This window comes from Arachis duranensis, chromosome 7 (genome assembly GCF_000817695.3).
Source record: "Arachis duranensis cultivar V14167 chromosome 7, aradu.V14167.gnm2.J7QH, whole genome shotgun sequence".
NCBI lineage: Eukaryota > Viridiplantae > Streptophyta > Magnoliopsida > Fabales > Fabaceae > Arachis > Arachis duranensis.
This window is the reverse complement of record NC_029778.3, coordinates 65,559,728-65,573,564: the sequence shown is the minus strand read 5'-3', so window position 1 is coordinate 65,573,564 and position 13,837 is coordinate 65,559,728. Positions and strand designations below refer to the sequence as shown.

The 13,837-nt window shown below is 33.8% G+C and overlaps 1 protein-coding gene across 1 annotated transcript; it reads right to left on the bottom strand.

The window, feature by feature from the left end:
• Window positions 1–1,716: 1,716 nt before the first annotated feature.
• On the bottom strand, window positions 1,717–11,417 carry LOC110274185 (uncharacterized). Its single transcript, XM_052251858.1, has 5 exons — window positions 11,307–11,417; window positions 4,234–4,437; window positions 4,050–4,142; window positions 2,558–2,951; window positions 1,717–2,022 (listed from the first exon to the last, which is right to left on the bottom strand). The coding sequence occupies exons 2-4, from the start codon at window positions 4,396–4,398 to the stop codon at window positions 2,565–2,567; spliced, it is 645 nt and encodes a 214-aa protein (XP_052107818.1). The 5' UTR covers window positions 4,399–4,437; window positions 11,307–11,417; the 3' UTR covers window positions 1,717–2,022; window positions 2,558–2,564.
• Window positions 11,418–13,837: the final 2,420 nt, after the last annotated feature.

Here is a 13,837-nt window from a genome sequence, read left to right as displayed (position 1 = left end):
AACATTTCCACTGAGAGGATGGGAGGTAGCCACTGACAACGGTGAAACCCTTGCATAAGCTTGCCATGGAAAGGAGTAAGAAGGATTGGATGAAGACAGTAGGAAAGCAGAGAGACGGAAGGGACCAGCATCTTCATACGCTTATCTGAAGTTCCTACCAATGAATTACATAAGTATCTCTATCTTTATCTTTATGTTTTATTCGTATATCACCCCATATCCATTTGAGTTTGCCTGACTAAGATTTACAAGGTGACCATAGCTTGCTTCATACCAACAATCTCTGTGGGATCGACCCTTACTCGTGTAAGGTTTATTACTTGGACGACCTAGTACACTTGCTGGTTAGTTGTGCGAAGTTGTGTTTATGCCATGGTATTGAACACCAAGTTTTTGGTTTCATCACCGGGGATTATTTGAGTTGTGAAAAGTAGTGATCACAATTTCGCGCACCACTTTGCCACACAAGGCCTCACGGTTTTGCCTTTGACGATAGGGATGATAGCCGAAGCCCCCCACACTCACTCGTCAAAACGCGTCATGCTAGGGAGAGGTATCCACACCCTTATAAGGCATGCTTCGTTCTCCTCCCCAACCGATGTGGGACCTTACAATCCACCCCCTAAAGGAGCCCAGTGCCCTCGCTGGCACATCGATCTGGGTTCCGGCTCTGATACTATCTGTAACAGCCTAGACCACCCGCTAGTACGATATTGTCCGCTTTGGCACACAAGGCCTCACGGTTTTACCTTTGATGATAGGGATGATAGCCGAAGCCCCCTACATTCACTCATCAAAACGCGTCATGCTAGGGAGAGGTATCCACACCCTTATAAGGCATGCTTCGTTCCTCTCTCCAACCGATGTGGGACCTTAGACTATCATCCGTATTGTCAAAGGCAAAACCGTGAGGCCTTGTGTGCCAAAGCGGACAATATCATGTTAGCGGGTGGTCTGAACTGTTACAGAATCCACTACAACATTTTCAGGTTGAGGCAACATTTAAAAAGTGTTGCCTAAAGGCTGACAAAAAGTTGCTTTTGATCAATGGCAACACTTTTGGACCTAAGGCAACGTTTTTTGTCGGCGTTGCATATGCAGCTGTTGCCTTAGATCAAGGCAACACTTTTTTGTTTCAAAAGCAACGCTTTTGAGAGCAACATTTGGTAAGTGTTGCCTTTGATTGAAAAACAACAACACTTCAAAGGTGTGTTTGAGACAACACTTTTGCAGTGTTGTCTCTTCTCTCATATTTTGGTCACTACTAAAAAGTGTTGCCTATTTGCAATAAAATGCAACTCTTTTATGTGTTGCTTATAAGTTGGAATTTGCAGTCCTTTGAAGTGTTGTCTATTTGCAATAAAATGCAACTCTTTTACGTGTTGCTTATAAGTTGGAATTTGCAATCCTTTGAAGTGTTGCCTATTAGTTTTGAATATGCAACCCTTTAAAATATTGTCTTTTCTTTTGGATATGCAACCTATACAAGTGTTGCTTTTTCTTTTGGATATGCAACCATACAAGTGTTGTCTAATATTCAAAATATGCAACTAATAAAAGGGTTGTCTTTTTGATAAAAATAAAAATTATTTTTGTAATAAAAATATAAAAAAATAAAATTTACAATAAAATTTTTTGTTCATACATGTGTAATTATTTTAATTAATAAATAAATTTGTACACAATAAAAAATAATTATAAAAGAGACAAAATAACTAAAAATAAAATTCTAATTAAAATAGATATTAAAAAGTTCAATTAGTATTTCTAATACATGTTCATCAATAATTCTCAACAAAATAATAAAATTCTTGTCTAACAATAATTGTCATAACAAAATAGTAATTAATATTTATCAAAATAATGTCAATCTATTTGCATATTTTATATCTATGCTTGACTTTGTTGGAACAATCTGATAGTGTGTGGATCCAAAATCAGTGCCAAATGAAAGCTTTTCGGTAACATCAGAGTAATGGTATGATGAACTCAAAATCCTCTTGCCTCCACTGAGTCCAATAACTGCTGCATTTAAATGAATTGGGGTTTAGTTAAAGTTGCATTTAAAAAAAAAATTGAAACATAAAAGGTGCAATAACGGAAAATGATGTATGGTATGTGTTTGATGAAGTACCTGAGTAAACTGAGAAAGAGAAATGCAATGAAAAGATAAAAATGACTGAAACATAAATTTGAAGGGGGAAAAATGAAAAGATAAAGATATGAAACAACTCCCTTGACAATTTCTGTCATTCCTGCGAATGAAACAGCAGTTACTAGAGTCTGTTGCAGTGACAACATGCATCACTCCCTAACATAGCCACATTATTTCAGCAATGAGGAAAAAATTTTCTTCCTCACAATAGCACAACGCTACAAAAATAAGTAATTAAAAAGGAAAAAAAAAGATGATTGATTAAAAATAGCAAGAGTGTATTGCAGAAGCCACCATGAAGTAAGATGGCAGAAGACAGAGAAAGCAAAGGCCAAAAATGTTGATAGTCCATTCCCAATAAATGATAAATCACAAAAATTACTGCAAATTTTTTTGTTATACCTGGTCATCACTTTGGATCACGAGTTGATGAGGAAGGACGATCGTTGCCATTCGAACATTGCTTACTATTTATATCATGTGTTGATTCCTTGGCTCGTAATAAAGATAGTGCTTCATCAATATTTGTGCCAAGAGAACTCTGTTGCAAGAGAAGCTTCCCAAGATCCTCCAAACTTTGGACTCTATCTTTTGTCTCATGAAGTTCAGTTTTCATTGAACTTATAGTCTCTGCATGTTGTTGCTTAATTTTAGCAATCTCCCGTTCTTTCTGCAGAGATGTTTTTGTGATTGTCCTCCCATAACATCGAACTCTTCCTGGTTGTTCTTTGCCAAATACTGCAGTAAATGCTTTCTCGGGAGTGTCTCTAGCTTCTTGGTGGCTCTTAAGTTTATCCTATTAAAAGAAAACATAACAATTTTAGCTTGTTCCACTCACTGATTCTCATGCTTCTTTCCAAAACAGCCTAAAAGTAAAGGTGTTATGTCATGGCTATTTCCTCCGTTCAAGAAGAAGCATAGCAAGAATGTGATGATGAGTTCCCCAAACAGAACTGAATCTGAGAAAGTTTCTCAAGTTCTTAAGGACATGTGAATAGTTTCAATTGAAACACTCAAGAGGGAGTTAATGGAAGCAAATGAGAGTAGGGATGCAGCATTAATGGAAGTTTCTGAGATGAGAACTTCATTGGGGGAACTTTTAATACTTTTAATAATGATATAATGAACATATTAAAAGTTAAAACTTAGATTTTATGTCCTTTTCACAAAAATTGTATTCACTTAATAATATGTATTTTAGAAACACACATTTTATTCAAGTTGATGGCTGAGAGCTCTGTTTACCAGTCATGTCCATATCAGCTACCCATTAAATATAAATAGATGACAGAAATTAAAGGATGATTTGATTAATTTCAAACCTAAAAAAGCAAGCTGTCTTAAATTAATGCCTATCAAATCCCAAACTCTAAAAGGATATGGGACACTATTGTGAGTTTGTGACAAGTCACTGTTATTTTAATTAGAATTAAGAGGTAATATATCATTTAACATTTGTATCTTTGACTTCTCGCCTGCTATATCTAAATAAATTAAAGCATAAGCAATTCACATGTATATTTTAATTATGGACCCCACAAAACATGATCATGTATGTTTTAAATCTACTTAATTAGTTATTTATAAATTATATTAGCTTTCAAGAAGAATCCTCCTCCAGGGGAAATTGACTTTGAAGGCTCTAAAATCAAGATATATACATATTACATACTATAACAATACATTTTTTTAGTTTAAACCCTCCGGTGGGAATCTTAAGGGTAGAAGAGAATCCAGGATTTTATATTCAGGATAGGATCTTAAGTTTTATACAGGACAATCACGCTACAAGTAAGGGAAAAGAGTATTAAAAATGGCCAAAAATAATATTTATCTAGTTTTAAGATGGTCATTATACAACAATGAAAAACTTATAAAAAATCAAAATTATTACCATTTCATTACGCACTCTTGCAAAACTTATAGGTCCCATTCGATGTTGATGTTGTTGCTTTTTACGATTTTCAGAATTTAAACGAGATAGAGCCTATACCCAACAAAATTAAAGGGAGTTATATGTAATAAACCAAAATCATAAAAAAAGACAAAAAAATAGAATTATTTATTCTACAACTCACCTTAACAGAAGGAATACTCCAATATGCAATTAACTTTTGAAATTGAACTTCTGGAATATCTAAAGGGCGATTTTTCAGCATATCTTCAATGTTGTTATATCTCTCAAAATGCTTTCCCTTGATTCTTGTTTTGTAACCTTTCCAAGCTTCTCGAACACCAGTCATCACCCACCCTTTCCTCTCTTTTGGAAGAATGAACTTTGACTACGAAAAAGTACAAAACAAAAATTGTAAATGACAATTCAAGAACACTAAAAACAAAGACAAAACTGAAGTGTAAAATAGCAGCTATATATTTTCACAAAACTACAGCTAAGCCATACGAAATTGAAAATTTTCAGATCATAAAAAATAGATGAGAAATAAAACACTTACATTAATATATTTTCATATGCGCTTTTTGACTTTGAGGGGCACAGCTTTCCAACTAGTGTACATCAATGTAAGTTAAATCATTCACTCTTCTTGGAGTTGGTCCCACTGCTTGTCCTTTATAAAAAGTCACCTCTTCTCTTGCTTCCCAACTTCTTGCATGGATTTTAGCACACCTTGTTTTTCCTCGTGTCCTTCTAGTCTTTGGAGTATCTATAAATATGTGCAATTTAACCATTTAAATGAATTATATAGCTATACATGCTAATGAATAAGTAAAATGATAATTATGTATAAAGTATAGCACCTTTAACATTGTTAGTTTCCATAAGGTGATTGTCATCACCATGAAGAACTTCATCTTCATATTCACCAACATAGTCCTCATCATCCGAGAAATCATCATCATCATCATCTCCAACTTCATTAGCATTTGCTCCACTATGTTCCTCCTCTCCTTCCACATGAATCCCATTTGTCTCCAAAAATGTATCAAGTATCATGGCTTGACAACTTGATTTTGTATTTGTCTTCCTAAGATTTTATTGCTTTTCTTGAATAGATCTTTCGTTTTCAGCACTTGGTTCAAAATCGTCATCTTCTCTTTCCAAATGAACCCCATGTGTCTCCAAAAATTTATCCATACCCATGGTTGGACGCTTTTTAAGATTTTCTGGTTCTTCTTCACTAGCTCCAATTTTCTGGTTCGGCATAATTTTCATTCTTTTGGAAATTGGGACTTCTTTTTGAGTGCTTTACTTAGAAGGCATAGGAGTTACTCTCTTTTGTCCATGATCACCAGCCATCATTGGAGAGATAAAATGCTGCTTCTTATGAATTTCTGCTCTATTTTTCTGCATGAATTGCTTGTTGCTTTGATACTGTTTTACCAGTCTTCTCCGCTTTGGAGTAGTTCTTGTTTCCATTGTATTTCTGAAATAAAACAAAATAAAAGATGACATTAGACATTAGAATTTGGCAATGTAAATAAAGTTCTTTCCCAACACCAAATTCAGCCTTTAATAAATCATTAAGAAACTGAATGAAGTTGTTTGCTAAGGATATAATTGAAGACTACTATTTAATAGTAATAAACAAGAAGGAGCTGAAGGAGATAACATTGTGGAACTGAAGGAGCTGTTTGCTGAGGATGTAATTGAAGACTACTATTTAATAGTAATAAACAAGAAGGCATGCCATAAGACACATATATAAAATAGTGATACATCTTTCATTCCACTTCCCTACTGTTTAATGCAATTAAAAAGTTAAAGTATATACATCTTTCATTCCACTTCCCTACTATTTAGTGTAATGAAGGAAAAAAGTATAAATCATTCAATGTTGTCTTCAGAATTATCTTCTGATTCTGTGTTGTATTCTTGTGAAAGAAGAACTCCTTTTGAAGCATCTATAACAACTTCATGCAAGTCAACCCTAATCAAATCAATTTCACCATTATCATTGGGTATAGAAGGACCCATTGACTGGTCAGATGGCTCTTTTTCATATATAGCTTGGGGATCAACATCAGCTTCGTCACCTATGCTAAATAAATCCCTTGGAATTGACTTCATAACATAATGTTTATTTTGATCAAATGGATCTTGCACATAGAAGCATTGGTGTACTTGACATGCCAACACAAAAGGCTCTTCTTGATAGCATTTTTTGTTGAATTGAACATACGAAGAGCCATAGCCATCCTCTTGAGTCTCATACCAGTCACATCTAAACAATACAACCTTAAAATTGCCAAAGTAGTCTAACTCAATTATATCATTTATTCTTCCATAGTAGGAAACTTTTGCACGAATTGGATTTGGATCCTTTGCACTTGCAAAGCTCGTAGTCAACACAACTAAAGTTACACCACTATTTTGCGTCTTGCGTCTTGCCTCACGTTGCCTAGTATGAAATCTATACCCATTGATAAAATACCCTGAATATCTTTTTGCAATCTTGTTGGGCCCTCTAGAAAGCTCCTTAATCCAATCTGGAACATTCTGACGCATGGCACGTGCTTTAAACCATGAGGGAAAGTTCATACTATGGTTCTTAGCTTTCACCCAACTTGTTCCTTGTTGATCAGCCTCATGCTCTCTAAATCCAAAATTAGGATTTTCGTAAGTAAAACCTAGAAATAATACCATGATTCATAATTAAAAAAATTAAAAGAAATGGATAGTTCAATAATATGTTTGGTAAGTAGGATTTACCTAACATAGTCTTCAATTTTTCCACAGTTCAATAATATATAGCTATGGGCTTGGTTTCGAGACTTGTCGTCAAGAGAAAAAATCTCACCCTTCTTTGCTCCCAATGGACAGCCTTTCTTAGGAAACAAAATTGGAAATGAATGTGGAATTTCCGCTTCAAAGTCATTAGCATCATTATTCCGGGGTATTCTATTCAATTTTGTTTGAACACCATCATGTAAATAACGTGAGCAAAAAGTTAAACACTCATCAACCAAGTAGGCCTCCGCAATAGATCCTTCAGGACGACTTCTATTTCGAACATATGACTTCAAAGTACACATGTATCTTTCGGGAGGATACATCCACCGAAATTGAACTGGGCCGCCTAGTCTCACTTCATTAGCCAAATGAATAGGCAAATGCATCATTATGTCAAAAAATGAAGGAGGAAAAATCCTCTCCAATTGGCATAGTGTTATCACAATCTCTGCTTCCAATTGATTTATCTCTTCTAATGTGATAACCTTTTGACATAACTGACGAAAAAAAGAGCCAAGCCGAATTAAAGGGATTGCGACCGAATCTGGAAGTATACTTTTGATGGGAATTTGCAGCAAATAATGCAGCATAAAAGGGGCATCATGAGTCTTGTAACCTGATACTTTTCTTTCTGCAAGGTTCACGCATCGAGAAATATTTGAGGTAGCACCATCAGGTAGCTTTGCTTTCTTCAAGACATCACAAAAAATTGATTTCTCAGCTTTAGTCATGGAGAAACATGCTTTTGCAAACTTCACTTTTCTATGACCTCTTATTTCTTTTGGATGAAGATTCTTACGAATGCCTATTTCTTTCAAGTCATATCGAGCATTTAGGTGGTCTTTTGTCTTTCCAGATATATCCAAGAGAGTTCCAAGAATACTGTCAACTATATTCTTTTCTATATGCATTACATCAAGATTGTGTCTTGATGTGTTATACTTCCAGTAAGGTAAATAAAAAAAGATTGACCTTTTTCTCCACGGGCTTTCATTCACCTTTGTTTTTGTCTTCCCAAAGGAATTCTCCATAGAATCTAAGTGACTTAAAACTTCCATGCCCTCTAGCAACGGTGGAGCTTTTCGATGTTCTTCTTTTCCATTAAATGACCTTTTATTAGTTCTCCATGGATGTTCCTCGGGCAAAAAAACACGATGACCCATATAACACATCTTCCGACTATGTGTAAGATAACTAGAACAAGTCTCATAGTTACAAGAAGGGCAAGCTAGTTTCCCCTTTGTACTCCACCCGGATAACATTGCATATGCAGGGAAATCACTAATTGTCCATAAGAGAGCTGCATGCATTTGAAAAGTTTTATTTCTTGCGGCATCGTATGTTTCTACCCCAAGTTCCCATAACTCCTTCAATTCCTCAATCAATGGTTGCAGGTACACGTCAATATCATTTCCTGGCGATTTTGGTCCCGGGATCAACAGAGAAAGCATGAAGTATTCTTGTTTCATGCACATCCATGGTGGCAAGTTATAAGTCATTAAAATAACCGGCCATGTGCTATGAGATATACTCATGGTTCGAAACGGATTGAATCCATCGCTCGCCAAACCAAGTCTCAAGTTACGAGGTTCCTTGGCGAATTCTGAATGTCGGTTATCAAAATCTTTCCATGATTGACCATCGGCAGGATGCCTTAGCTTTCCATCCTTTTTACGCTCTTTCTGATGCCAACTCATATTCTTAGCGGTCTTTGAGCACATGAATAGCCTTTGAAGCCTGGGAATTAGGGGAAAGTGCCGTTATGTCTTTGCAGGAATGTTGTGAGCTTTCTTTGAAGATATGTCACCTTCAACTACCGCAGGTTCAATCCAATGAGAAGTTCCACATTCATGGCAACATGTTTCATTCTCGTGCTCTTTCCAATATAGCATGCAGTCATTTGGGCATGCATCAATCTTTTTATAATCAATACCTAAATCTCTCACCATAGCCTTGGCTTTATTGAAAGAAGAAGGGAGATTCAAGTTAGGAATAGCCTCTTTTAACAACTCCAGGAGGGAAGTGAACGAGGCATTGCTCCATCCATGTAGACACTTCAACAAGTATACTCGGATGGTGAAAGATAACGTAGAAAATCCCTTGCAACCAGGATATAGTTCCTTGCTAGCCTCGTCAACCAAATTATAGAACTTCTTTGCATCTTTGTTCATACCTTCTTTTTCTCCCTCAACATCTGCCACATTCCTAAACCTTTCGTCTAGCAAGCCTTCAATGTCATCGCATGAATAAATCTCATCGGTATCACCAGTATCGACTCGCATGAATAAATCTCACCGGTATCACCAGTATCGACATCCATACCAATTACACTTTCCCCATGATTAACCCATCGTGTATAGCCCTTGACAAATCCAAAGCATATTAAATGGCTATAAATAGACTCTCTTTGACCCCAAAGGAAGTTGCAACATTTTGCACAAGGACATAGAATTTCCTCTCCTTGAGGATTTCCAACGGAGTAAGCATAGTCCAAGAATCTATTGACGCCGTCTCTAAACTCTTGGCTATGTCTTGGTAAACTCATCCAGTTCTTGGATGAGTCCTGGGAAAACCTAATTGTTCAAAGTGATATTACTATTAAACTAAAAATGATTATGGTCTTAAACACCAGCTAAAAATAATTTTCTTTTATCAAAATGGAATTTGAAACTTGCTATATATGCACGGTTGCTCAATATAAAATATATAAAAAAAATATTAAAAAAATGCTTTTATATTTTAAAAGAAATATTAATAATTCTTTTATTATTCTAAAAAGTTAACCAAATACAAACTAATCATAATTCTTTTATTATTCTAAAAGAAATATTAATAATTACTTTTGAAAAGATATATTTTAAAATAAAAATGCTTTTATATTTTAATTTTTTAATTAAATAATCAGTATTTTGTTACATAAAAAAGTGCAAAAAAATAACATAAACATATAAAAGCAAATAAGTATAAGATAGAAATATCTTACGAGGTCATGCCGCAACAATTTGCACTTAGTGTTCAGCTGCGTATACCCAAGTATGAGTGAAGGAATCAATCTAAATTGAGCACAAATCAAATAAGTACAGAAATACAACAAAAGAATGTAAATGTTTCAACAACTAAAACAAAGCAAAATAACAAACATGAATAACAATTAAATTCTATGATCCTTTCTTCTATTAATGTATTTCTTATATTTTCTCTAGATGATGCACCACCAATTTTCATGCTGCTTCTTTTTGGATTGGTCTTCCAACATCCCCTGTCACTCTATTTTCATGATATACATTATTATCTACCATCTCTTAACATTTTCTCCTAACACCATCTCTTCCAGTAAACGTATTAAGTATGCTAATAATAAAATCAGCTTATTGATATCTTCCTTATGCATTTGGTTTCATAAACTTTTCTTCAACTAATCTGTCTCAATTGTGCATTCACTTTGTCCAACTTCTACCTTTAATATTTGTCTTTTTCCACTCTTTTCTATATATGAACTCTTCTTGGCTTGCAATTCCACACTCAAATTTTGTATGATGAGCTTCAAGTTCATGGTTTTATTTTTCAAAACAAAAGTTTGTTCCCAACACACCACCTCCTTCCCTTTTAGTCAATCTACTATTTTCATGAATTTTGTACATAGAGGAAACAAAATCTTTTAAACACTATTAGCAAGGCCATTAAAAAAAATATAAATAATTTTGATTAATATTTTTAAGATACTTAATATTAATAACCAAATATATTAATGTGGTTGTGATTAAAAGCTTGGAAGGTTGAAAAGTACAGGAGGTAGAAATTTGATCATCCAAGTGTTTAACACTTATATCTATATCATTTGGAAGCTAAGATGTTCTTTAAATCCCCAAATCAAGAAAAATACATGACAATTGTATCTTTTAATGGCCTTGCTAATAGTGTTTAATGCATGATACTTATTTTCTGGTAGGAAACGTAGTGTAGGCATGGCAAATAGATAAATACCATGATTTATATTAGCTAAATTTTACAAGAGGTTAGTGTGATATACCCAAGTAATAGCTTCTTTTTCTCATTTTTTTCATGCTGTAACTTTCATACCAATAACAAAGCTAACACATGACACAATCTTCTATTAACATGTAACAAGCTTATGTTACATACCAAAAGTGCAAACTGCAATAACAATATATTTATGAAGTAAGAGAGCAGAAGAACCAATCAAATGTAAGGGTGGGACCCACTGAGTTGCACACGTGGCAAATAAGGGGAACAAGATTTTGCTACCATGAGGCCAGGAATGTGAATACTCAGTTTCTGGCAGTTAATAATAATAATTTAGAAAAACATGTTTCAAAAACTAGTCCAATAAGTACATGATGAAGATTGATCCATCCATTTCAAGATAACCTCCATTATAACCATTACCTTAATTAATTCAGAAGCTTGTAATCTTAAGCCAAAGATATTCACCATTCTCACCTTGTAGTGATGTGTTTCTTGGGAATGATCGATGATTTTTAGTTGTTTTGTAAGCCTTCGAAAGAGTTGCCACTGTAGCTTGTGCAGCAGAATATGCAACTTCTGATCCAACCAAAGTTAACAGAAAAGCAGCCTGCAAATTTGAATAGGACACGTTACACAATTAAATAGATATTCTAAAGAAATTATTTTATGAAGGACATAGGTAATTCAATACTGGCAGAAAAGTTGTAAATGTTATTTAAGTTAATCATCATCCCCCCAATCAAATTATATATGTTAAAAAAACATCAACTCAGTTAAATTTGTGATTGGAATGATAAAAATTAAGAAAGTAATCTAATAGTGAACCATTCAATTGAATCGTGCAACCCTAATTGAAATGCAATCGGATCGGAACCGGAGAAATTGTGAAGTGAAAGGAGAGGAATAGAGAAACAGTGTTACTTGTTGCTGCGAAGCGGCGTAATCGGCGTCGTCGGATAAATCGTGAAACTCCGATTCTAACATCGGCGAAATCGCAGAGAAGTGAAGATGAAAATAGAAAGTGAACTCACAGAGGAAATAGAGAGGAACAAGTTTAAAATTAATATACACAGCAACAAGTTTAACCAAAAATTAGGATTCAAAACACAAAAAGGTGCTAAAATAGAATAGAGAAAGAACAGTAGAATCATCAGTAACTGCAGAATAATGCCGAAACGAGAATCTTACAAAAAACACGAGCAGTGATAATCGAACAGTGACCAGCGGTGATGAACACGAGCAGAGAAGATCGAAGCTCAATGAGAAGAGGAGCAGAGAATCGAAGCTCAACAAGCAGAGAATCGAAGCTCATTCGTGAGCAGAGAAGATCAAAGCTCAACGATCGAATCACATTCGCGAGCAGAGATTGAGATCGAAGCTCAATAAAGGAACGCGCGTCATCATCGAATGGATTGAAGAACCAGAGAGGAATGAATCATTTGGAATGGATTGGGGTTATGGATTTCATTAGGGTTGGGTTTTGCTAGCAACAAGAGACTCTTCTTTCTTTCTTTTTTTCCATTTTTCTCCGCATAATAGTTAGCCTTGTCGTTTGAGTTATTTTTATTTTTTAACAAAATATTAAAAATTTTAAGCAACACTTGAGAAGTAAAGTTTAAAATAAAATTTAAAGACAACTCTTAAAAAAAGTAATATATTATTTTTATAATAGTTGTTTTTGTATATTTAATAGAGCAACACTTAATAAGTGTCTCCTAATTTATCAATAGCATCACTTATGGTGTGTTATTAAAAATTCATTGTTATAATACTATTTTATTACTACTAGTAATAAAAAGTTACCTTTATATATATTAGGCAACTTTTTTTAAGTGTTATCTTGAACATATGTTGCAATAGCCCATAAATGTTGTAGTGATCCAAAGAAGAGATAAGGGTTATAACTAAAACATGTTTAATTTTCAAAACTATTTGACCACGAAACAATTTGAAGTAGGGGAAATAATCATTTCCCAAAATGTGAGTTAGAAAGTTTGACATTTAAGAAATGTTGTTTCTCCAAAACGTGGGTAAAATTATTTGACCATCAAGCAACACTTATTTGAACTAATGAGAAGTTCATCTATAAATAGAAGTTCTGAAAAATCAAGGAGGATGAGATGTAATTTCATTGTACAACTCACAAGTATACCTAAACTAGAAAGAATTTTCAAGTCACACTACCAAGGTAAAAGAAATGGAGTGCAAGTGCATGTAATGTGAATATTAGGAGCCGATCATTTCTCTTTCTTTTTTTTTCTTTCCCTTTTTTCTTGTTTCTTCCGTTAAATGTTCTTATTTCGTGTTCATTTTCTAGTTTCTGCTCTATATTTTGTTCAAGACTCAGGTGTTTTAGTTTCCAATTTCAATTTAAAATCATTGTTTAATCTTGTTGATTTGCATGTTTCTCTAAGACTATTGTTTCTCGGACTAATTGTAAACCTTTCCATTATCAATAAAGTTGACAACTTTTCAGATTCAAGCATATTGCAAAGTCTCTTAATCGATCTACATAAGAGATCAAATAAATCATATCTACTCTTTAAATTCAGATCAGTAATACAAGTTTAGTTAACACATTGTGTCGAAGTCAAACTAAAATCCAAGTAAAATACCATAAAAAAACTATTATTTCGTGGCCCAATTTTTCGATTGATAGAAAATTTGACAAATTTTATTCAAAAATAAAAATATTTATCTACTTCCATAATTGACCTTTTTCTAATATTTTTATATCTCTTAATATCTATATTTCAATCTTATAACAAAGAGATGAACTGAGAAAATTATATCCCTTAACAAATTGAATTTATTGGTCAAATCAAAAGAACTATTAAAGATCATAAAAACAAGTTTTGTATTTGAAAAACTAGGTAAATTCTATGGAAATTTTAATAATATTTAAAATATTAGGTAAATTTAGTTATATTTTTTATTATTTAATAACACTTTATAATTTGAGAGAAAAAAGTGTAATCAAATTAAAAAAAATATTGATGAATAGT

Coding starts and splice junctions, on each gene's coding strand:
- LOC110274185 (XM_052251858.1), bottom strand. CDS start 4,398: ATGACTGGTGTTCGAGAAGCTTGGAAAGGTTACAAAACAAGAATCAAG. Junction 4,143..4,233: donor GGAGTATTCCTTCTGTTAAG/GTGAGTTGTAGA, acceptor TGTTGGGTATAG/GCTCTATCTCGTTTAAATTC. Junction 2,952..4,049: donor CAAGAGTGCGTAATGAAATG/GTAATAATTTTG, acceptor TTCTTTTAATAG/GATAAACTTAAGAGCCACCA.